The sequence below is a fragment of the Scyliorhinus canicula genome, unplaced genomic scaffold, assembly GCF_902713615.1.
Source record: "Scyliorhinus canicula unplaced genomic scaffold, sScyCan1.1, whole genome shotgun sequence".
Taxonomy (NCBI): domain Eukaryota; kingdom Metazoa; phylum Chordata; class Chondrichthyes; order Carcharhiniformes; family Scyliorhinidae; genus Scyliorhinus; species Scyliorhinus canicula.
Window position 1 is genome coordinate 414658 of NW_024055820.1, and position 23705 is coordinate 438362.

General features: G+C 48.9%; 2 protein-coding genes across 18 annotated transcripts; one reads left to right on the forward strand and one right to left on the reverse strand.

Annotated features, from left to right (window-relative positions):
• Positions 1–1436: 1436 nt before the first annotated feature.
• Positions 1437–7026, reverse strand: LOC119961112 (zinc finger protein 239-like). Of its 3 annotated transcripts, none has more exons than XM_038788587.1 (2): positions 6901–7026; positions 1437–3333 (listed from the first exon to the last, which is right to left on the reverse strand). In XM_038788587.1, exon 2 carries the CDS (start codon positions 3224–3226, stop codon positions 2114–2116), a length of 1113 nt encoding a protein of 370 aa, XP_038644515.1. In that variant the 5' UTR covers positions 3227–3333; positions 6901–7026; the 3' UTR covers positions 1437–2113. The 3 variants fall into 3 exon arrangements, with proteins under 3 accessions (XP_038644515.1, XP_038644516.1, XP_038644514.1); XM_038788588.1 differs by lacking the exon at positions 6901–7026 and adding an exon at positions 5923–5954; XM_038788586.1 differs by lacking the exon at positions 6901–7026 and adding an exon at positions 5769–5871.
• LOC119961114 (zinc finger protein 135-like) lies at positions 5736–22167 on the forward strand. Of its 15 annotated transcripts, none has more exons than XM_038788593.1 (3): positions 5736–5820; positions 7369–7482; positions 20924–22167. In XM_038788593.1, exon 3 carries the CDS (start codon positions 20998–21000, stop codon positions 22024–22026), a length of 1029 nt encoding a protein of 342 aa, XP_038644521.1. In that variant the 5' UTR covers positions 5736–5820; positions 7369–7482; positions 20924–20997; the 3' UTR covers positions 22027–22167. The 15 variants fall into 15 exon arrangements, 13 of the variants coding, with proteins under 13 accessions (XP_038644521.1, XP_038644525.1, XP_038644527.1 ...); XR_005459596.1 differs by lacking the exons at positions 5736–5820; positions 20924–22167 and adding exons at positions 5977–6126; positions 10592–10819; XM_038788597.1 differs by lacking the exon at positions 5736–5820 and adding an exon at positions 5992–6126.
• The last annotated feature ends 1538 nt before the right edge of the window (positions 22168–23705 follow it).

The window sequence follows — 23705 nt, forward strand, 5'->3', positions numbered from 1 at the left end:
CACAGGCTGAAAAACCCACCTTCCTTAAAACAAAGAATAGTACTGAACCTCACCCAGAAACAAGAAAAAGCAAAACCCGAACCTCATGGAAACAACCCCCCCCCCCCCCCCCCCCCCACAATTCAAGATGCAGAAAACAAAACTCCCAATCAAACAGAAAGCCTTCCCGAAGACAAACGCTGTCCCCGTCCCCACCAACCAAGAACAAATCCAAACGCTCATCTCAGTCCTTCAGCCTGAACTAAGGCCTCCACCGCCTTGAAATAAAAATCCTTTCAATTGTGAGTCACTCTCAACTTCACAGGTTAGACCACTCTGAATCTCACTCCGCTGCCAATGCCGCCCTCTCCCCCCAAAGGCCACCCGCCTTCTCTGCAGCTCTGCTTGGTATGTTCATGCCAACGTCTTCCCACACCTCGGGCGCTTTTCTCCGCTCCCCAGGCCGGGTTGGAGAATCGCAGGAGGGCCGCCCTGGCGCCGGCCAACCTGTGCATGCATGGGTGACGTCATTAGGCGCCGCCAGCCGCACCATTCTCGGCGCATCAGGCCTGGCGGCCGAGTTCCCCGCAACGCCGTGAGGGGGCGAGGAGCGGCCTCTGACACTCCGGGTTTCACGATGGCGTTGGCCGTTGCGGAGAATTCCGTCCCTCGCCTCTGCTTCACCCAGCTCAAATCCCCCTCCTTCACGTGGTCATTATGTAAGCAGAATATACCCGCCTTTGGTGGCTCATTCGCTTTGGGCATCGGCCTGAGCGACCAATGTGCCCTGTCCAACACATAGTGGGAGGTATATTCCCCCTCCCTCATCAACTCCTCAAACATCCTCACAAAGTACTCAGTCGGCCTCAGGCCCTCCACCCCCTTGGGCAGGCCCACAATTCTCAAATTTTGCCTTCTCGACCTGTTCTTCAGGTCTTGCACATTGGCTCTGGGCCCTTTGTTCACCTCGGCCACACTCCGCAGCTCCTCACTGATAGGTCTATACTTTGGTTAATATATCTGAAGTGTTGCCGCACTAATATATTACTCTGCAGAACTTGAAACTGAGCTTCATGCGTGAAGTCATTTGTCTTTTATTCAGTTAGTTTCAGATGTTTCTTGAATAGGTCAGTTTGTTGCAAAGACAGAGTATTTACAGTTTGTTTAGTCCAAGCAAATACAGAGAACTGAGTTGAATTCAATACAAGTTACAGCCCTTGATAATTTCTTCTAACTGAATACACGATGCAGTGAAGTTGAAAATAAACAAAATGGCGGTTCAAAGCGAAAGTGCAGAAAGTAGCTTCAGAAATTAAGTAAGGTGATTCTGGAATGAATTGTTGAAAATCGGCAGTACTTTTTAAGGTTATGGCTATCACCAATGTCTGTCCCCTTTCTGGCTGTGATTGGGTTAAAGTAATTATAATATTATTTAATTCGATTGAAATACATCTTTTTATGAGCCTTATCCGTTGAATGAAAACAGTTTCTGGGAATATTGCCCAGAAACTTTAAATGTGAGGATTTCCTCCAACTGCTGCCAGAGTCCGAAGATGTGCAGGTTAGGTGGTGTTATGGGGATAGGGTGAGGTTATGGGCCTACCTAGCGTGCTCTTTCAGGCATATAGTGCAATCCTGAGGGGCCGAATGGCCTCCTTCTGCACTGTAGGGATTCTATGGATTCTAGTGCCATCATGTTGATGAGAAATAGGAGGGGCCAAGGATACATCCTTGGGGGGACACCATATTGGAAAAGAAAGGGAGTTTAGAGATGGGGTGGTACTTTGCAAGGAAGTCAGGGGTCAAAGGTTGTTTTCTCAGGAAAGGTGAAGGTAATGTATTTAAAAGTGAGAGGGGCAAAGCTAGAAGAGGGAGAGAACTGTTACGATATCAATTAATGTGGGGAAGTTGGATGGTCAGTGGTTTAATGAGAATAGGGTCAAGGGAGCAGAAGGCAGGTCTTGTAATCAAGACGAGATTGAACAGGACATGACAGGAGATAGGAGAGAACCTGGAGATAGATCTGAGTTCACACTCAGACGAGGGGGATTTTTAGTGACAGTTTGGCCTGGTGGAGCAAGTGGAAGGGAGGGAAGCAGCAGAGGTATCTCATCAGATTGTCCACTCACTGTAATTACTTGTGAATTCGCTGGTGTCTTATCAGATTGGATGACTGTGTGAATCCCTTCCCACACTTGGGGCAGGTGTAAGGCCTCTCCCTTGTGTGAACTCGCTGATGTGTCAGCAGGCTGGATGACTGAGTGAATGTCTTCCCACACTGGGAGCAGGTGAACGGTCTCTCCCCAGTGTGAATTCGCTGGTGTACAGTGAGGTCAGATGATGTCTTGAAACCAATCCCGCAGGAAGAGCATCTGAATGGTTTGTCATCAGTGTGAATACGTTGATGGCGCATAAGTTCCCCGGAACTTTTAAAGCACTTTTCACAGTCTGGGCATTGAAAAGGTTTCTCATCAGTGTGAATATGTTGATGGTGGAGCAGTTCCCGGGAACTTTTGTAGCACTTCCCACAGTCTTGGCATTTAAATGGTTTCTTCTCACTGTGAACACTCTGGTGATTCAGCAGAGTGGATAACTGAGTGAATCCCTTTCCACACTCAGAGCAAGTGTAAGGTCTCTCTCCAGTGTGAACTCGCTGGTGTGTCCGCAGGTTTGATGACCTACTGAACCCACTGCCACACACGGAGCAGGTGAACGGCCTCTCCCCACTGTGAGTGCGCTGGTGTTCACTGAGTTGAGATGACTGCTTGAACCCAGTCCCACAGTGACAGCACCTGAACGGTCGCTCGTTGGTGTGAACACGTTGATGGAGTATCAGGTCCCGGGAACATTTAAAGCACTTCCCACAGTCTGGACATTTAAATGGTCTCTCATCCGTGTGAACTTGCTGGTGCGTCATTAAATCAGATGACCGAGCGAATCCTTTCCCACACTCCCGGCAGATGAATGGTCTCTTCCCAGTGTGAACGCGTTGGTGTCTCAGCAGGTTGGACGACTGAGCGAATCCCTTCCCACACACGGAGCAGTTGAATGGTTTCTCCCCGGTGTGCACTCGCTGGTGTTGCAGCAGGCTGGATGATCGAGAGAATCCCTTCCCACAATCAGAGCAAGTGAGTGACCTCTCCACAGACTGTCTGGAATGATGAATTTCTAGTTGAGATGTGGATCTGAATCCCTCCTCACATTCCCAGGGTTTCTCCTTACTGTGTACGGAGCTTTTTCCTTCCATGGTCAAAATTCACCGATAGTCAGGTTACGATGAATTCGGTGACGTTGTCTGATGCTGATATGATGTTTGATCTGAGTTTCCTGACTGCAAATCCTCCCCTTCTAACTCTGAAATAGATTTAAAACAGAAAAAAGACAGTGAGAGAGATCCTACAAAAACACCATAGCAGGTTGTAAAACTGAGCTGAACGAATCTGGTAACTTGTGGGGCCGGCACTGGGAAAAATTGACCATGAAAATTGTTGAATCTTTTGTGAAAAGTGAACTAGGTTGTTAATGTCCTTCAGGGAAGGGAACCTGCCACCCGGCCTGAGCCCACACAACACTTGGGTCTGTGCAAGAACATAAGATAAAGGAGCAGAGGTAGACCATTCGGCTCGTCGAACCTGCTCTGCCATTGAACACGATTGTGGTTGATCTCAGTCTTCATTTCCACTTTCCCGTTAGCTCTCTATGTCCTTTGACTGCCTGAGAGACCAAAAATCTCACTATCTCAGCCTTCAATATATTCAATGATGTATCATCCACAACCCTCTAGTCAAGAGAATGTTTTGCGAGAAACAGAGGGCGGAATTCTCCGCACTCACGACGGGGCGGAGAATAGCGGGCGGCGTAAATTATTACGGCCACGCTGGTCCGACGCCCTCCCGCTATTCTCCCCCCCCCACGCCCGCCTCCCGACACAAATCGCTGCCCGCCGTTTTTTTACGGCGAGCAGCGATTCTCAGCTGGCCGATGGGCCGATTTCCAAGGCCTTTACGACCGTTTTTATGAACGTCAATCACACCTGGTCTGACCGTTCGTAAAAACGTCCGTAAAGTCCCGATCTGGGGAACCATGGCACCGATTGGCACGGCAGTACCACGGCCGTGCCAAGGATGCCATGGACCCGCGATCGGTGGGCACCGGTCACGGGCAGCGGGTACTTACCCCGCGCACTCTTTCTCCCTCCGCCGCCCCGCTGTATCCATTCGCGGGGCGGCTGAGGGGCATACTGGCCCGCGCATGCACGGGTTTCACGCAAATGCGTGATGACGTCATCCGTGCATACGCGGGTTGGAGTCGTCCAATTCGCGCATGCGCGGCTGACGTTATCTGACACGTCAGCCGTCGCTAACTCTGGCTAGCGGGCTTAACGAAATTCGTTAAGCCCGCGATGCCGGAGTTCACGGCCACGGGATGCTAGCCCCGACCGGGGACGAGAATCGGTTCCCGGTCGGGGGGGCGGAGGCTGGCGTCAAACCCGCCCGTTTTTGACGCCAGCCTCATGATTTCCCGCGGGTGCGGAGAATCACGCCCAGAGAGAGAAAGTCAAAAATGATGAGGGAGACGGAGCGAGAGTGGGAACAGAGTGGGGGGGGGGGGGGGTGTGACAGGTGGCATTGGAGAGGCATTTCGTTGATTGACAACTGATTCACAATTTGACAGAATCTCCTAAATGCTTAACCTCCACCACCTGGATGGAGCAGGACAGCAGATGTATGTGAACATCACCACCTGCAAGTTCTTTTCCAAGACACACACTGTCCGATCTTGTCCGACGTCCAGTGTTGGATGAGGAGAACTTTCCTCCATTTAAATATTGACAAGATTGAACCCATTCCCTTCCTGTCCCCTCTACAAACTCCATCCCCTTGTCACCAATTCCACCCTGTCAAATGTCTGAGGCTGAAGCAGACATTGTTCACAACCATGGTGAAATATTTCACCCCGAGATGAGCTCTTGACCACAGATCCACATTGTCACCAAGATTGCTGATTTCCACCTCAGAAATACAGCTCAACTCCACCTTTGTCTCTGTTTATTTGCTGCACAAACCATTATCCATTCTTCTGTTACCTCTCAACCAAATTATTCCAACACCCTCGCAGCCGGACTCCAACATTAAACAACCCCCTCCATCATACCCCAAACTCTGCTACCCATGTGCTTACTCACACCAGCCCCTGTCCCACTGATCTACAAATGCTTCCTTTTAAAAGGCACAAAATGTTTACATTTCTCATTGTTGTACTCCCTGGTAATGATCATCCAGATCACTGTAATCTCCTCCACACACACCCCTTTGAGATCTCTGCACTCATTTAATTCCAGCCACTTGAGAATTCCTGATTTTAATCTCTCCACCATTACTGAGTTGCCAAGGCCACAATTTCTGGAATTTCCTCCTTAAAACTCTCCCACTCTCTGACTCAATTTCCTCCATTAGGATTCTCCTTAAAACCTAATATCTCCTCATGTGGCTCAGTGTCAATTATTTTGTAACGTTTCTCTGAAAGTCTTAAAAGTTATATTCTGTTCAAGTCATAATATAAATTCGAATTATTGTCACTGCCCCTGGACATATATTCTGCCCTATAAATAGGAATTTGTAACTCAGAGTGAAGCAGTCTGCTGAACATTCTGTCATGAAAAAACGTTTCAAAAAATGTTGCCCCCAACAATGATGGCGACTGAGCATGCGCTCTGCTACTCGTGCCCCAATAAAGATGGTGGGTGCGCATGCGCACCGCTGCAAGTACCAAATAAAGATGGCACCCACATAGTCTGGTCTGTAACAAAGCTGCGGCCTCCACTCAGATCCCCAGGCACCGGTAGGTTATTTTTACGGATTTTAGGTGTGAATAACATGTTCACGAAGCGTGTCTAACGACCCCCCCCCTAATCGAGCTCTCCCTCCGTCCCGCCATTCCCACCTTCACAGATTGTGGATCCGAGAACGAACGTTTTTCTGCGTGCCAGAAATCTCACTGCGCATGCTTCACTCAGCCCAGTCCCGCCCCCTCATTCACGCTGATTGGTTGGAGGACCAGGCAGTCCGGACCGGCCCTACGGACATCTCCTCCTCCTATTGGTCCGGTGCTGCCGACAATCATTGCCCCGGCATTGTGAGGTGTCAGGTGAGAGGTCAGTGGCGGGGTTTAGAATCCAAAGAGCCGAATGTGAAACATTGAACATTCTCCCCTCTCACTGTCCCGGGGGTGAGTTATTGATACTGACCGTCCCGGAGCTGCTGCTCCCCGGATTGGCACTAACCCCGCTCCGTGCTGACTAGGCCGTGAATCCCCGGGGTGAGTTATTGATACTGACCGTCCCGAGCTGCTCCTCCCCGGGTTCGTACCAACTCCCCTCCCTGCCGACTAGGCCGTGAATCCCCGGGCTGAGTTATTGATACTGACCGTCCCGGAGCTGCTCCTCCCCGGATTGGTACCAACCCCCCTCCCTGCCGACTAGGCCGTGAATCCCCGGGCTGAGTTACTGATACTGACTGTCCCGGAGCTGCTCCTCGTATTGGCACCAACCCCGCACCCTGCCAACTAGGCCGTGAATCCCCGGGGTCAGTTATTCATAGAATTTACAGTGCAGAAGGAGACCATTTGGCCCATTGAGTCTGCACCGGCTCTTGGAAAGAGCACCCTACCCAAGGTCAACACCACCACCCTATTCCATAACCCAGTCACCCCACCCAACACTAAGGGCAATTTAGCATGGCCAATCCACCTAACCTGCACATCTTTGGACTGTGGGAGGAAACCTGAGCACCCGGAGGAAACCCGCGCGCACACGGTGAGGAGGTGCAGACTCCGCACAGACAGTGGCCCAATCGAGCCTGGGACCCTGGAGCTGTGAAGCAATTGTGCTATCCACAATGCTACCGTGCTGCCCATACTTACTATCCCGGAGCTGCTCCTCCCCGGATTGGCACCAACCCCCTCCCTGCCGACTAGGCCGTGAATCCTCTGGGTGAGTTATTGATACTGACTGTCCCAGAGCTGCTCCTCCCCGGATTGGCACTAACCCCCCTCCCTGCCGGCTAGGCCGTGAATCCCCAACGTAAGTTATTTATACTGACTGGCCCGAAGCTGCTCCTCTTCAGTGGATACAAAAATATTGTAAATGGGATGAAGGTTGTTTGGCTGACAGTCAATCACTGTCCTGTGAGGTAATGAGTCCTTTTGCTTCCCAATTGGCCGAGGAAGGCAGTGTGTCACAAGGATGGATGTGTTGACCGATTAATGGCTGGAGGATGGGGGCAGGTCATGTGATCAAACCTCCAAGAATACATTTAATCAAAGTTGGTGAGGAGAGAATATTGTGAATTTCTATCCTAAACTGACAGTGAGGTTTCTGTAAATGTATAGGATACTGGAAGTGGAGGTTGAACAGACGGGAAACGCAAACCAAACGTCACATCGCGATCTGACAGTCACATTATTCATCCGACCCTGAATATCAGCAGCATCTGGGTGTGGAAGGTAAAAGGTTTGTCTGTTCTGTCTGTGAGGGAAGATTTCAGGTATCGGTGTGACTGGAAAAGCCCCGAGATTCACAAACCCTGGTTAGACCAAACCTGGAGAACTGTGTTCAGTTCTGGACAACAAACCTGAGGAAGGATAGAATGGCCTCTGAGGGAGTGTAGCAGAGATTTACCTGAGTGATATCTGAACCCGCCCGGGGTTAAATTACAAAACTAAATTACACAAACGAGTCAGAGACATGATGACACAGAGAATGCCATTCGGCCCATTCAGTCCATGCTAGCTCTCTGGAGCAATCCATTCAGTGCCATTCTCCTGCTCCATCCCTGTATCCTCACAGGTTTATTTCCCTCAAGTGTTTGTCCAATTTCCTTTTGAAATCAAATCATTAATTGTGTCGATTTTCAAACTCGCTCACAGGCAGCAAGTATCAGGTCATTGCCACTCGCTGTGTAAAAACATATCTCATATCACATCATTTCTCCTGTTCCTTTTATATACAAACTAGGAACAGGCCACTCGGCCCCTCGAGCCTGCTCAGCATTCAATAAGATTGCGGCTGATCTCATTCTAACCTCAACTCCACATTCCTGCCTAACCCTGATGACCTTTCACCCCCTTGCTCATCAAGAATCTATCCAGCTCTGCCTTAAAAATATCCAAGGACTCTGCTCCCACTGCCTTTTAAGGACGTGAGTTCCCAAGTCTTACAACCCTCAAGAGAATAAAAAAGCCTCATCTCCATCTGAAATGGGCGACTCCTTATTTTGCAACAGTGACTCCTTGTTCCAGATTCTCCCACAAGAGGAAACATCCTCTCCACATCCACCCTGTCAAGGCCCCTCAGCATCTTATATCGTTCAATCTAGGTTTTACCCAAAACTTTAAATCTGTGTCCCGGCTGCTTGTACGATCAGTGAATGGAAACAGTTACTTTGTCCACCCGATGGAAATCTGGCATAATCTTGTGGACCTGAATCAAATTTCAACTCAACCTCCTTTGCTCGAACCATTCTGGTAAATCCCCTCTGCACCTTCTCCAAGAACCATCACATCCTTCCTGAAGAGTGGTGACCAGAGCTTTATAAAGATTCATAAGAATTCCTACAGTGCAGAATCATAGACTTTACAGTTCAGCGAGAGGCCATTCAGCCCAAGGAGTTTGCACTAGCCCTTGGAAAGAACACCCTACTTCAGTTTAAGCCCATGCCTCCACCTTCTCCCCGTAACCCAGTAACTCCAACTAACCTGTGGGGCAATTTATCATGGACAATCCACCTGACCTGTACATCCTTGGACTGTGTGAGGAAACCAGAGCACCAGGAGAAAATCTACGCAGACACGGGGAGAAAATGCAAACTTCACAGAAGCAGTCACCCGAGACTGGAATTGAATCCGGGACCCTGGAGCTGTGAGGCAGCAGTGCTAACCACTGTGACATCCTATAGCCCCACCTAACCTGCACATCCCTGGGCACTAAGGGGCAATTTATCAAGGCCAATCTACCTAATTTGCCCGTCTTTGGACTGCAGGGGGAAACTGGAGCACTTGGTGGAAACCCACGCAGACACAGGGAGAAAGTGCAAACTCCACACACACAGACATCAAGGCTGGAATTAAACCCGGGTCCCTAGCACTGTGAGGCAGCAGTGCTAATCACTGTGAGGCAGCAGCGCTAATCACTGTGAGGCAGCAGCGCTAATCACTGTGAGGCAGCAGCGCTAATCACTGTGAGGCAGCAGCGCTAATCACTGTGAGGCAGCGGCGCTAATCACTGTGAGGCAGCGGCGCTAATCACTGTGAGGCAGCAGCGCTAATCACTGTGAGGCAGCAGCGCTAATCACTGTGAGGCAGCAGCGCTAATCACTGTGAGGCAGCAGCGCTAATCACTGTGAGGCAGCAGCGCTAATCACTGTGAGGCAGCAGTGCTAATCACTGTGAGGCAGCAGTGCTAATCACTGAGGCAGCAGTGCTAATCACTGTGAGGCAGCAGTGCTAATCACTGAGGCAGCAGTGCTAATCACTGTGAGGCAGCAGTGCTAATCACTGTGAGGCAGCAGTGCTAATCACTGTGAGGCAGCAGTGCTAATCACTGAGGCAGCAGTGCTAATCACTGTGAGGCAGCAGTGCTAATCACTGTGAGGCAGCAGTGCTAATCACTGTGAGGCAGCAGTGCTAATCACTGAGGCAGCAGTGCTAATCACTGTGAGGCAGCAGTGCTAATCACTGAGGCAGCAGTGCTAATCACTGAGGCAGCAGTGCTAATCACTGAGGCAGCAGTGCTAATCACTGAGGCAGCAGTGCTAATCACTGAGGCAGCAGTGCTAATCACTGAGGCAGCAGTGCTAATCACTGAGGCAGCAGTGCTAATCACTGAGGCAGCAGTGCTAATCACTGAGGCAGCAGTGCTAATCACTGAGGCAGCAGTGCTAATCACGGTGAGGCAGCAGTGCTAATCACGGTGAGGCAGCAGTGCTAATCACGGTGAGGCAGCAGTGCTAATCACGGTGAGGCAGCAGTGCTAATCACTGTGAGGCAGCAGTGCTAATCACTGTGAGGCAGCAGTGCTAATCACGGTGAGGCAGCAGTGCTAATCACTGAGGCAGCAGTGCTAATCACGGTGAGGCAGCAGTGCTAATCACGGTGAGGCAGCAGTGCTAATCACGGTGAGGCAGCAGTGCTAATCACTGAGGCAGCAGTGCTAATCACGGTGAGGCAGCAGTGCTAATCACGGTGAGGCAGCAGTGCTAATCACGGTGAGGCAGCAGTGCTAATCACGGTGAGGCAGCAGTGCTAATCACGGTGTCACTGGAAGCCGAGCTACCCTTTTTCGGGATCAATATTTCTAATTATGAAGCTCAAGATTGAATTTGCTTTGCCAACTACTGTCTTAATATATCTTGTAGATGTACAAAATCCCTCTTCACCTCTTTCTCTCTCCTCCCAAAGAGGCCAGTTGGATTTTTATAACAATCCAGCAGTTTTCATGGTCACTTTTTCCCAGTGTCGGCCCCACAAATGACCAGATTCATTCAGCTCAATTTCACAACCTGCCTTTGTGTTTTTGTGGGTTCTCTCTCACTCCCTATTTTCTGTTTTCAATCAGTTTCACAGGGTGTTCGAAGGGGAGGCTTCAAAGTCTGGAAACACAAACCAAACATCACATCAGCATCTGACAGGGTCCTCAAGTTATCATTGCTGAATATCATGAGATTTTGAACATGGAAGGAAAAAACGTCATTCACAGTGGGGAGAAACCGTACACTTGTGTGTGTGGACGAGGATTCACTCGATCATCAGGCCTCGCAAGCCACAAATGCAGTCACACTGAGGAGAAACCGTGGAAATGTGCGGACTGTGGGAAAGGATTCACTTACCCATCCAAGCTGGAAACTCATCGACGCTGTCACACTGGGGAGAGACCATTCACCTGCTCCAAGTGTGGGAAGGGATTCACTCAGCCATCTGGTCTGTCCACACACCAGCGATTTCACTCCAGGGAGAGGCCATTCACCTGCTCAACGTGTGGGAAGGGATTTACTCTTTCAGCCCACCTGCTGAGTCACCAGCGAGTTCACACTGATGAGAAACCGTTTCAATGTCCAGACTGCGGGAAGTGCTATAAAAGATCTGGAGAACTGATGTGCCATCAACGTGTTCACACTGACGAGAGACCGTTCAGGTGCTCTCACTGTGGGACTGGGTTCAGACGATCATCTCACCTCTCTGTACATCAGCGAATTCACACAGTTGAGAGGCCATTCGTCTGTGCCAAGTGTGGGAAGGGATTCACTCAGGCATCTGACCTGCAGAAGCACCAGCGAATTCACACTGATGAGAGACCGTTTCAATGTCCAGACTGCGAGAAGTGCTATAAACGTTTTGGAGAACTGTTGCAACATCAACGTGTTCACACTGACGAGAGACCGTTTAGATGCTCTCACTGCGGGACTGGGTTCAGACGATCATCTCACCTCACTGTGCATCAGCGAATTCACACCGGGGGAGACCATTCACCTGCTCAGAGTGTGGGAAGGGATTCATTCAGTCATCCGAACTTCTGAATCACCAGCGAATTCACAGTGACGAGAGGCCTTTTCAATGTCCAGACTGTGGGAACTCCTATAAACGTTCTGGGGAACTGATGCGTCATCAACGTGCTCACACTGACAAGAGACCGTTTACGTGCTCTCACTGTGGGACTGGGTTCAGACAATCGTCTCACCTCACTGCACATCGGCGAATTCACACTGGGGAGAGACCATTCGCCTGTTCCAAGTGTGGAAAGGGATTCACTCAGGCATCCACCCTACAGAAGCACCAGCGAATTCACACTGGGGAGAGGCCATTCACCTGCTCCCAGTGTGGGAAGGGATTCACCACTTCATCCTACCTGCTGAGACACCAACGAGGCCACAAGTAACAACAGTGATTGGGTTTTGCTGTTCCTCACATTCAGGACTGAACCATGTTCATTTGGGTCTCTTTCTGCTGATAACAAACTCCAGCCCATTTACAGGGGCTAATATTCTGGCTAAAAGTCAAATAAATTAGATTTGTGTGAAATACGCAGTGTGTTGAAACATTTAATATCTCTGACACAAGTTAGTTCCTTTTGAAGTTCTCTCGCTCTCCCCTGTCTCTTCCATCCTGACCTCCAACAAGAAGTGTGAGGAGCTTGTGGAGCTTCTTTGTGACTGAGATTGAGTAAATCGATCAGCTGCCTCTGCTGCTTCCCTCCCTTCCACGATCCCACCGGACCAAACTGTCTCTAAATTTCATCCTTTCCCGAGCCCTGAACCCACATCTTTCTCTCGTTGCTTTCCCATCTCCCCTCATGTCCTCTCAGAGCTCATCTTGTCCATGAGACCCAGCTCCTGCTCCATCGACCCTATTCCCACTGGGCTACTGATCAGCCAACTACCCTGTGTCCATGGATATTGTCAACATTTCTCACTCTTCAGGTACTGTCTCTCTGTCCTTCAAATCTGCCATCATCACCCCCTCTTCAATAAAACCCCCTGCCATCCTTCCAAATTTGTGCCCCATCTTCAACCTCCTTCTCCTCCCCAAACTCCTTGAACATGTTGTCACCTCCCAAATCCTTGACTATCTTTCCTAGAATTCCCATGTTTGAATCCTTCAATCAGGTCTCCGCCCTGTCACAGTGAAATACAAGAGACAAACAGAACCTCAATCGGAGAGAAAGACAGACAATCCGGGAGCTTGAATCCAACACGGATATGTCCACAAGACGAGAAGACAAGGGTAGCAGCACAGTCATTATTGAGGGACAACAATACCTGCTGGAGACAGACAGGCAACTAAACAGCATGAATCACAACACCAAGCTACCTGGACCCATATACCCGAGACAGGAAGGAGCATTGGAGACAGACTGGAAGAACTCAAAGACTCCAGACACATTAACCAAAGACAACAGGTAGAGCCAAGGAAGTTCTACCTGCTCCCTAAAATACCCAAACATTCAAATACATGGACAGTACCAGGGATATACCACCAGACAGACCCACCAGGTCAGACTGTGGGAAAGAAATTCCAACAGAATCGTAGAATGTACAGTGCAGAAGGAGGCCATTAGGCCCATCAAGCCTGCACAGGCCCTCAGAAACAGTACCCTACTTAAGCCCATCCCTGTAACCCAGTAACCTCACCTAACCTTTGTTTGGACACAAAGGGACAATTTACCATGGTCAATCGAGCCCCCCACCCAGGTGCATTTCCCCCAACCTCTCCCCATACACCCACTTCATCTTTGAACACTAAGGGGCTATTTAGCATAGCCAATCCACCAAGCCTGCACATTCTCGTGAGAGAAAACTGGAGCACCCGTAGGGACCCACGCAGACACGAGAAGAATGTGCAAACTCAATACAGTCATCCAAGGCCAGAATTGAACCCTGGTCGCTGGCGCTGTGAGGCAGTAGTGCTAACTACCGTGCCATCTGTGGCGAGAGAAACAGTAAACATTTGTTGTTCCTTGTAACAGTTCTGTAGAAGGGTCAATGGATTCTAAAAAAAGTCCATTGAAGTGGAAAGAAAATGTTTTAATCAGATGTTTGACACAGGAAGATGTTTCAGTCTGTGTGAAGTTTCATTTTCATTCACACAAAGCCGGCAGGTCTGATTGCCTGGAGGACCAGACTGCGTCCGGTCCTCCAAATCCTCCCATTGGTCAACATCTCTCAGACAGGAAATGTGGTTTTGGAACCTGCGCTCACGTGGCTAATGGGAAGAACTCAAAATGACGCAGAGTCTCAACCAATCAGGGAGATCTGAGAGCAGCCACGCCCCTCATTCTCTCCGATTAGTTGGAGGACCAGCTGCTGTCATTCGGTCCTGCAGTCCCACCTCCTCTTCCTATTGGTGCAAAACTGCCGTCAATCACTCGCTGGGCATTGTGATGTGGAGCATGCGCAGTGCGGCTCATGCCCAGGGACAGATGCTTTTTTGTCTCATCTTCCGGCCATGATGTGGAGATGCCGGCGTTGGACTGGGGTGAGCACCGTAAGCAGTCTTACAACACCAGGTTAAAGTCCAACAGGTTTATTTTGAATCAGTAGCTTTTGGAGCACAGCTGAGGAAGGATCTATGCTCTGAAAGCTCGTCATTCAAAACAAATCTGTTGGACTTTAACCTGCTGTTGTAAGACTTCTCACTCTGCCCCCCCCCCCCCCCAGTGTAACGCCGGCATCTCCACATCCTGGTATTTAGTAAATTACAGTGTGGTTTAATCAAAGACAGAGAGGAATGATTTCTGCTGACTGGGGAGTAAGGACTTGGGACATTGCCTAAAAATTGTAGCCAGGTCACAGAAGTCAGTGTGAAATGAGGAAACACTTGTTGACACAAAATCTGGGACACATTTGGAATTCTCTCTCCCACAAATGACAATTCCTGTGGTAATCACCGGTGAATCCACCATTTGTTGCCGATCCCGAATTGCCCTTGATCTGAATGGCTTGCTGGGCCATTTCAGAGGGCAGATTTACTGCCGTGGCTCTGGAGTTACATGTAGGCCAGACCAGGTAAGGTTGGCAGATTTCCTAAAGGCCATTAGTGAATCAGATCCGTTTATACACAACCGGTGATAGCTGCATGGTCACCATTACTGACACCAGTTTTCACTTTGTTTTATGAATTGAGTTTAGTTGTTTGGTAATCAGGAATATCCCACTCGGTCCTCTGACCATTACCCTGGAGGACTCACTAATACCCACCCAGGGACATTCCCACTCCACCAACATCTCATCCCTGGTGCCCAACTTCCCGCTTTGTTCACAATCTCCTCCCCCCGGATACACTTCTCACCCTTTGTGACCTCAACCCGACCGCCGCCTTCCGGCTCTGGGGCTCGTACTGCGCATGCTTCAGTCAGTGCTGTGACCCCACCCCCATTCACTCTGATTAGTGGGAGGACCAGCCGCTGCCTCTCGGTCCTCCAGCCCAATCCCCTCTTGCTATTGGTCCGGAGCTGCCGTCAATCACTCACCGGGCATTGTGACGTTGAGCATGCGCAGTGCGGGCGGTGTCCAGGGACAGAAGCTTGTTTGGCAGATCCACAGGGGGTGAGGGGAATGGAGGGATAGGCAGAGCCGGGGGGGGGGGGGGGGGGGGGTCCATGAGTCCCCGGATGCGGCTCTGACCCCGGAATAACAGTAAGAAGTCTTACAACACCAGGTTAAAGTCCAACAGGTTTGTTTCAAACATGCAAAAAAGCAGACAAGATCCCGAAAGGGCTACAGATCACAAACCCACTCAAGTCGACCTACAACACAGACTACGCTGAAAGACTCTGCCGCCGCACCTCTGTCACACGCCTCAAACACCTCGTACACCAGCTCTACAGCAGTCGACGCAACCTGGAAACCAAGATAGAGGCCATATTCTCAAATTGTGCTCAGGACACAGCAGACCAGCTGCGTAGCAGCGCCAAACAGATGGGACAACGATACTGTGCCACCTATATGCACACCAAGAACAGGAAGCTTGAGAAACTCGGCATCACCACCAGCAGCAACCAAGCCTCCCCCAGTATCACAGCCGAAAACAATACAGGGAAATCTATTGTCAACTTGTCAGACTACACCCTTCAACCAGATGAAATCGAAGTCCTCAGCAGAGGGCTCAATTTCTGCACCACCACCAAAATGGACCCCATCAGTCTCGTGGCAGGCACGGAGGAATTCATCAGGCGAATGAGGCTCCGGGAATTCTTCCACAGACCCCAAGAGGCCGACAGCGAACCCAAGGGGACAACCAATGAACCGGACCAGCAGACTGCGAGATCTGCGGTGCAGCAAACGAAAAGGAGAGAGTCGAATTGGACCCCTCCGGAAGGCCGCTGCCCTAGACTCAACATGTATGCTGAAGCCGTCAGAACTCGTGTCAATGCCAGATTAATCAGTCGCATTCACAAGGCAGCCCCGAACGTCACCCAAGTACAACGCAACGCCATCCGCGCTCTCAAAACCAACCGCACCATCGTCATCAAACCAGCAGACAAAGGAGGGGCCACCGTCATACTGAACAGAACCGACTACTGCAAAGAAGTTTACCGACAACTCCACAACCAGGAACACTACAGACAGTTACCCACAGATCCAACCAAGGAACACATCCGCCAACTCAACAGACTGATCAGGACCTTGGATCCAGACCTTCAGAGCACCCTACGTGCTCTCATCCCACGTAATCCCCGCATTGGAGATCTCTACTGCCTCCCGAAAATACACAAGGCCAACACACCAGGCCGTCTTATCGTTTCAGGCAATGGGACCCTGTGTGAGAACCTCTCTGGCCACATCGAGGGTACCTTGAAACCCATCGTACAAGGTACACCCAGCTTCTGTCGCGACACGACGGACTTCCGACGGACTCGGCACCCATGGACCAGTTGAACCAGGAACATTCCTCGTCACAGTGGATGTCTCGGCACTCTACACCAGCATTCCCCATGACGACAGCACTGCTGCAACAGCCTCAGTACTCAACACCGACAACTGCCAATCTCCAGACGCAATTCTGCAACTCATCCGCTTCATTCTAGATCACAACGTCTTCACCTTCGACAACAAATTCTTCATCCAGATGCATGGAACAGCCATGGGGACCAAATTTGCACCTCAATATGCCAACATCTTCATGCACAAGTTTGAACAAGACTTCCTCACCACACAGGACCTGCAACCGATGTTATACACCACATACATCGATGACATTTTTTTCCTTTGGACCCACAGCGAAGAATCACTGAAACGACTACACGATGAGATCAATAAATTCCATCCCACCATCAGACTCACCATGGACTATTCGCCAAATTCTGTTGCATTCTTGGACACACTCATCTCCATCAAGGACGGTCACCTTAGCACTTCGCTTTACCGCAAGCCCACAGACAACCTCACGATGCTCCACTTCTCCAGCTTTCACCCGAAACACATTAAAGAAGCCATCCCCTATGGACAAGCCCTCCGTATACACAGGATCTGCTCAGATGAGGAGGAGCATAACAGACACCTACAGATGCTGAAAGATGCTCTCGTACGAACGGGATATGGCGCTCGACTCATCAATCGACAGTTCCAACGTGCCACAGCAAAAAACCGCACCGACCTCCTCAGAAGACAGACACGGGACACCACTGACAGAGTACCCTTCGTCGTCCAGTATTTTCCTGGGGCGGAGAAACTACGACATCTTCTTCGCAGCCTTCAACACATCATCAATAAAGATGAACATCTTGCCAAGGTCATCCCCACACCCCCACTACTGGCCTTCAAACAACCATGCAACCTCAAACAAACCAATGTTTGCAGCAAATTACCCAGCCTTCAGAACAGCGACCACGACACCACACAACCCTGCCAGAGCAATCTCTGCAAGACATGCCAGATCATTGACTTGGATACCACCATTACACGTGGAAACACCACCCACCAGGTACGCGGCACATACTCGTGCGACTCAACCAATGTAGTCTACCTCTTACGCTGCAGGAAAGGATGTCCCGAAGCGTGGTACATTGGCGAGAGCATACAGACACTGCGACAACGAATGAACGGGCATCGTGCGACAATCACCAGGCCGGAATGTTCCCTTCCAGTCGGGGAACACTTCAGCAGTCAAGGGCATTCAGCCTCTGATCTCCGGGTAAGCGTTCTCCAAGGCGGTCTTCAGGACACGCGACAATGCAGAATTGCCGAGCAAAAACTTATAGCTAAGTTCCGCACGTATGAGTGTGGCCTCAACAGGGATCTTGGATTTATGTCGCATTACATCCACCCCCCACCATCTGGCCTGGACTTGCAAAATCCCACCAACTGTTCTGATTTGAGACAATTCACACCTCTTTAACCTGTGATTATCCCTCTCCCTGGATCTGTAATGATTTGATTACCTGTAAATGCTCACGTTCCAAGCATTGTCCAGCATCTCTGACTTTGTCTATATAAATGTTTCTGGAACATACCTCTCCATTCACCTGAGGAAGGAGCTGCGCTCCGAAAGCTTGTGGTTGAAACAAACCTGTTGGACTTTAACCTGGTGTTGTAAGACTTCTTACTGTGCTCACCCCAGTCCAACGCCGGCATCTCCACATCCTGATAATAAGTGACAGTGTAACACACACCAGAAATGGATTATATTATGTTGTCAACAAACCATGTCTAACTCACTATTATATGAAAACAAAATGTAGTTATGGTTCTCCAGATACTGACTGTGGCCACTCTCACTATCTGAGACTGTCACAATGTCCGGGTGATTGACAGTGGCACCGGACCAATAGGATCAGGTGGGTCGGGAGTGGAGGAGCGACCGGGAGCGGCTGGTCCTCCAACCAATCGGAGTGAAAGGGAGGCGGGGCCTGCTACGATTGAAGCATGCGCAGTATGCGTAATGGCGACGGAGAGCGGCTGCTTTTTTACGTCAGTAGTAAGTAAGCTGTGGTGAACAATATGTAGAGAGCGAGAGATCGCGGGGAAGGGCGGAAACGCTGCGTAAGCACCTTGTGTGAGTCAGTAACCTTGGAAAAGAGTTAGCCGGACCCAGATTGTACCGAGCAAGACTGCAGCTCCTCATTTTCGGCTTGGATTAATGGCCTCCATCTTTAGTGGAAACAGTGTGCACCATGGCGCATGCGTGACCGCCATCTTTGTCGGGGGCAATGTTTCAATGAGTGGGAGGAGCTTGTTCCCCATTGTTCAGAATGGAGACAACTTGTCCATCAAACTGGATTAGTCTTTCAGTCCCAATGTCTGAATGATGGGGCGGTGGATCGATGGAAAGAAAGGGAAATACATCCTGCTCTCCTGATTCCAATATCTCATGGTCTCAAGATCTGTGGTTCTGTCCACCCATGGCAGAAACTCAAGACTCTGAGTAGATGTCATCCTCAAATTGAGGGACTGCTGATGACGATGAGGGGCAAAGTACAGCTGGGGGCAAAGTACAGCAGGGAGCATGATCGGTCATTCTGGATGAGGGAGCCAGAGAAGAAATGTTTGGCATTTCTATCCTAGACTGACAATCATAGAATCCTGACAGTGCACAAGGAGGCCATTCGGCCCCTCAAGTCTACACAATCCTCAGACTCAGGCAGTTTCTGAGGAGATGGACGGATTGAATGGTTAGGAAGTGGAATTTGTAGCAGCGAGTAAAGACAATAGCTTCAGTCTTCCCAAGATTAAAATGGGGGAACTTTCTAACCCAGAGATGGAGAGATGTTTCAGGGAATCAAAGGATTTGAGGAGGATGGGAAGTTGGAGATTAAACCAAGATCAGCCATGATCATCGTGAATGTTGACGCAGCTCAATGGGGTTTATAAGAACTAGGAGCAGGAGTAGGCCATCTGGCCCCTTGAGCCTGCTCCGCCATTCAATGAGATCATGGCTGATCTTTTGTGGACTCAGCTCCACTTTCCGGCCCGAACACCATAACTCTTAATCCCTTTTTTCTTCAAAAAACGATCTATCTTTACCTTAAAAACATTTAATGAAGGAGCCTCAACTGCTTCACTGGGCAAGGAATTCCATAGATTCACAACCCTTTGGGTGAAGAAGTTTCTCCGAAATTCAGTCCTAAATCTACTTCCCCTTATTTTGAGGCTATGCCCCCTAGTTCTGCTTTCACCCGCCAGTGGAAACAACCTGCCCGGATCTATACTATCTATTCCCTTCATAATTTTAAATGTTTCGATAAGATCCCCCCTCATCCTTCTAAATTCCAACGAGTACAGTCCCAGTCTACTCAACCTCTCCTCGTAATCCAACCCCTTCAGCTCTGGGATTAACCTCGGGAATCTCCTCTGCACACCCTCCAGTGCCAGTATGTCCTTTCTCAAGTAAGGAGACCAAAACTGAACACAATACTACAGGTGTGGCCTCACTAACACTTTATAGAATTGCAGCATAACCTCCCTAGTCTTAAACTCCATCCCTCTAGCAATGAAGGACAAAATTCCATTTGCCTTCTTAATCACCTGTAAACCAACTTTCTGTGACTCATGCACTAGCACACCCAGGTCTCTGCACAGCAGCATGCTTTAATATTTTATTGTTTAAATAATCCCGTTTGCTGTTATTCCTACCAAAATGGATAACCTCACATTTGTCAACATTGTATTCCATTTGCCAGACACTAGCCCATTCACTTAACCTATCCAAATCCCTCTGCAAACTTCCAGTATCCTCTGCACTTTTTGCTTTACCACTCATCTTAGTGTCATCTGCAAACTTGGACACATTGCCCTCGGTCCCCAACTCCAAATCATCTATGTAGATTGTGAACAATTGTGGGCCCAACACGGATCCCTGAGGGACACCACTAGCTACTGATTGCCAACCAGAGAAGCACCCATTAATCCCCACTCTTTGCTTTCTATTAATTAACCAATCCTCTATCCATGCTACTACTTTACCCTTAATGCCATGCATCTTTATCTTATGCAGCAGCCTTTTGTGTGGCACCTTGTCAAAAGCTTTCTGGAAATCCAGATATACCACACCCATTGGCTCCCCGTTATCTACTGCACTGGTAATGTCCTCAAAAAATTCCACTAAATTGGTTAGGCACGACCTGCCCTTCATGAACCCATGCTGCTTCTGCCCAATCGGACAATTTCTATCCAGATGCCTCGCTATTTCTTCCTGATGATAGGTTTACTCCTGCTCCTATTTCATATGTTCGTATAGAGGCCAGAATCCTGTGTAGGCCCAGACCGGATGGTAGGTTCCCTTCCCTGAGGACATTACTGAAACAGTTGTTTTTTCGTGGCAACCCAGCAATTTCCATGTTCACTTTTTTCCAGTGCCGGCCCCACAAATGGCAAGATTCATTCAGCTCAGTTTCACAACCTGTGTTTTTTGGGTTCTCTCTCACTCCCTATTTTTCTGTTTTAAATCAATTTCACAGGATGTTAGAAGGGGCGGATTTGCAGTTGGAAAACAGACATCACATCAGGATCTGAATATCATCGGATTTTGAACATGCAAGAAAATAGCAATACTGGCAGTGCGGAGAAATGTGGGGACTGTGAGCAGGGATTCAGATCCCTGTCTGAGCTGGAAGCCCATCAGCCCAGTCACACTGGAGAGAGACTGTTCACCTGCCCAGAGTGTGGGAAGGGATTTACCTGGTCATTCAACCTGCTGAGACACCAGCGAGTTCATAGTGGGGAGACACCATTCACCTGCCCAGAGTGTGGGAAGGGATTCACTCGATCATCAGGGCTGCAACAACACCAGCGAGTTCACACTGGGGAGAGGCCATTCACCTGCTCCAAGTGTGGAAAGGAATTTACTGATTCTTCCACTCTGTTGAAACACCAGCAGGTTCACACGGACGAGAGACCTTTTAAATGTGTAGACTGTGAGAGGTGCTATAAAAGTTCCGTCAACCTAATGCGTCATCAGCGAGCTCACACTGATGAGAGACCGTTCAGGTGCTCAGACTGTGGAACTGGGTTCAGGCAGTCATCTGAACTCATTGTACACCAGCGAATTCACACTGGGGAGAGGCCGTTCACCTGCCCCGAATGTGGTAAGGGATTCACTCGATCATCAGGACTTCTACAACACCAGCGAGTTCACACCGGGGAGAGGCCATTCACCTGCTCCAAACGTGGAAAGGGATTCAGCGATTCATCCACCGTGCTGAAACACCAGCAGGTTCACACTGAAGCGCGACCATTTGAATGCACTGACTGTGAGAAGTGCTATAAAAGTCCTGTGGACCTGATGCGCCATCAGCTTGTTCACACTGATGAGAGACCATTCAGGTGCTCTCACTGTGGGACAGGGTTCAGGCAATCGTCTCAACTGACTGTACATCAGCGAATTCACACTAGAGAGAGGCCATTCATCTGCGCCCAGTGTGGGAAGGGATTCACTCAGTCATCCACTCTGCAAAGACACCAGCGAATTCACACTGGGGAGAGACCGTTCCCCTGCTTCGTGTGTGGGAAGAGATTCACTCGGATGTCCATCCTGACAAGTCACCAGCGTGTTTGCAAATAATTAGTGATTATATTTTACTGTTAATCACACCCAGGAATGAACCTTGTTCATAAATTTCTACTGATGTTTTATCAAGAAAATTTGTCAGAAGAATCTAAGAAATTGAACTATTTTCTATGTGTAATACATTTTTTGTAACTAGTGAAGTGTGAGAGTGGTCCTTACAGTGGGAGAAAGAGTAACTGTGTGAATTTAAACTGTGAGTTTGATGTGTTAATGAGCCCAGCTCGACTTCAAACCAGATATTTACCGAAAAAATTTAGTCAGGTTGGGTAGAGAACAGAAAGAGATGTGAATGGGTATTGCGATTCAAAAGATGCAAGGTGTGAAAGAAAGGTGTCATGAATGAAGTATGGATAAAGTAAATTCAATTTTTAAAATTATGAATGTTAAAGTAAAGAGATTATTTTAAGCAATTCTGGGAGAGATTAGTTCGAACGAAATTCGGTAAAATGATGGAGAGATCAAAGGGAAAGAACGTAGTTAAGGGGATAGTGAAACTTGTGAAGATACTGTTTAAATCTCAGCCCAGAAAGCTGTGTGAAGAAAGACAGTTAACTGCTGGTTAACCTCAGGAGCAAATTGGAGCAAAGGCACAGTTTGGGACAAGGTTTCTGCATTTTATAGATCTTAAAATCTAAAAGGCATTGCTGGACAGATTGGGGAAGGTTAGCTCTGAGGTAGTTAAATTAAGATTGTTTGGAACTGTTTCAAGTATTGGGATGTGTGAAGCCATTGCCTTATTTTAAGTGTACTTCTATTTCATTTTATTTATTTTCCGATTCCATCATGAACATTTACTTTGCTAAGAAACCATCACAAATAGTTGGGGACATCATTTCTGGAGTTCACAACCTCTCCTTCTCCTATACAAATTGCAAAGGCAAACTGTGGGGCCAAATGTCTCAAATTTCCTTTCTGGCTGTGCCCTTAACAGTAAATAAACTCCAGCTCAGTTAGAGGGGGTTATTATTCCAGGTAAAGGTCAAATAAATCAGCATTGCGTGAAACAATGTGCGTCAAGTATTTTAAAATATTTCTAACAAAAGTTCTTCCTTTTGAAATGTTCTTCGCCCTCCCCCCCCCTTTCATCCATCCTCACCTCTGACAACAAGTGTGTGTTCATGGGGTTCCTTTGTCACTGAGATTGAGACAATCCGATCAGCTACCTCTGCTGCTTCCCTCCCTTCCACTAACCCACCAGGCCAAACTGTGTCTGAAGTTCCTCCTCGTCTGAGCCCTGAACTCGGATCTTTCTCCAGTTTCTCTCCTATCTTCTATCTCCCTCTGAGCTTATATTGTCCATCAGACCCTACTTCTGTTCCCTTGACTCCATTCTCACAAAACAATTGACCATCCAACTTCTCCGCTTTAGTTGATATGTTTCCAGTTCTACCACATTTGGTTCTGTCCCTCTCACTTTAATGCAACATCATCACCCATCCTAAATAGAACACTTGGCCCCACCATCTTTACAAATTTCCAAGACATCTCCAATCTCCCTTTCCTCTCCAAAGTCCTTGTACTCGGTGTTCTATCCCTGGCCCCTCCCTGACCCCACTAGGTGACATCATCCAAAAGCACCGTGTTAGATTTTACATGTTCACTGACAACACCCAGCTCTACCTCACCCCAATCCCCATCCCTCTCCATTCCTCCACTGTCACTAAATTATCAAA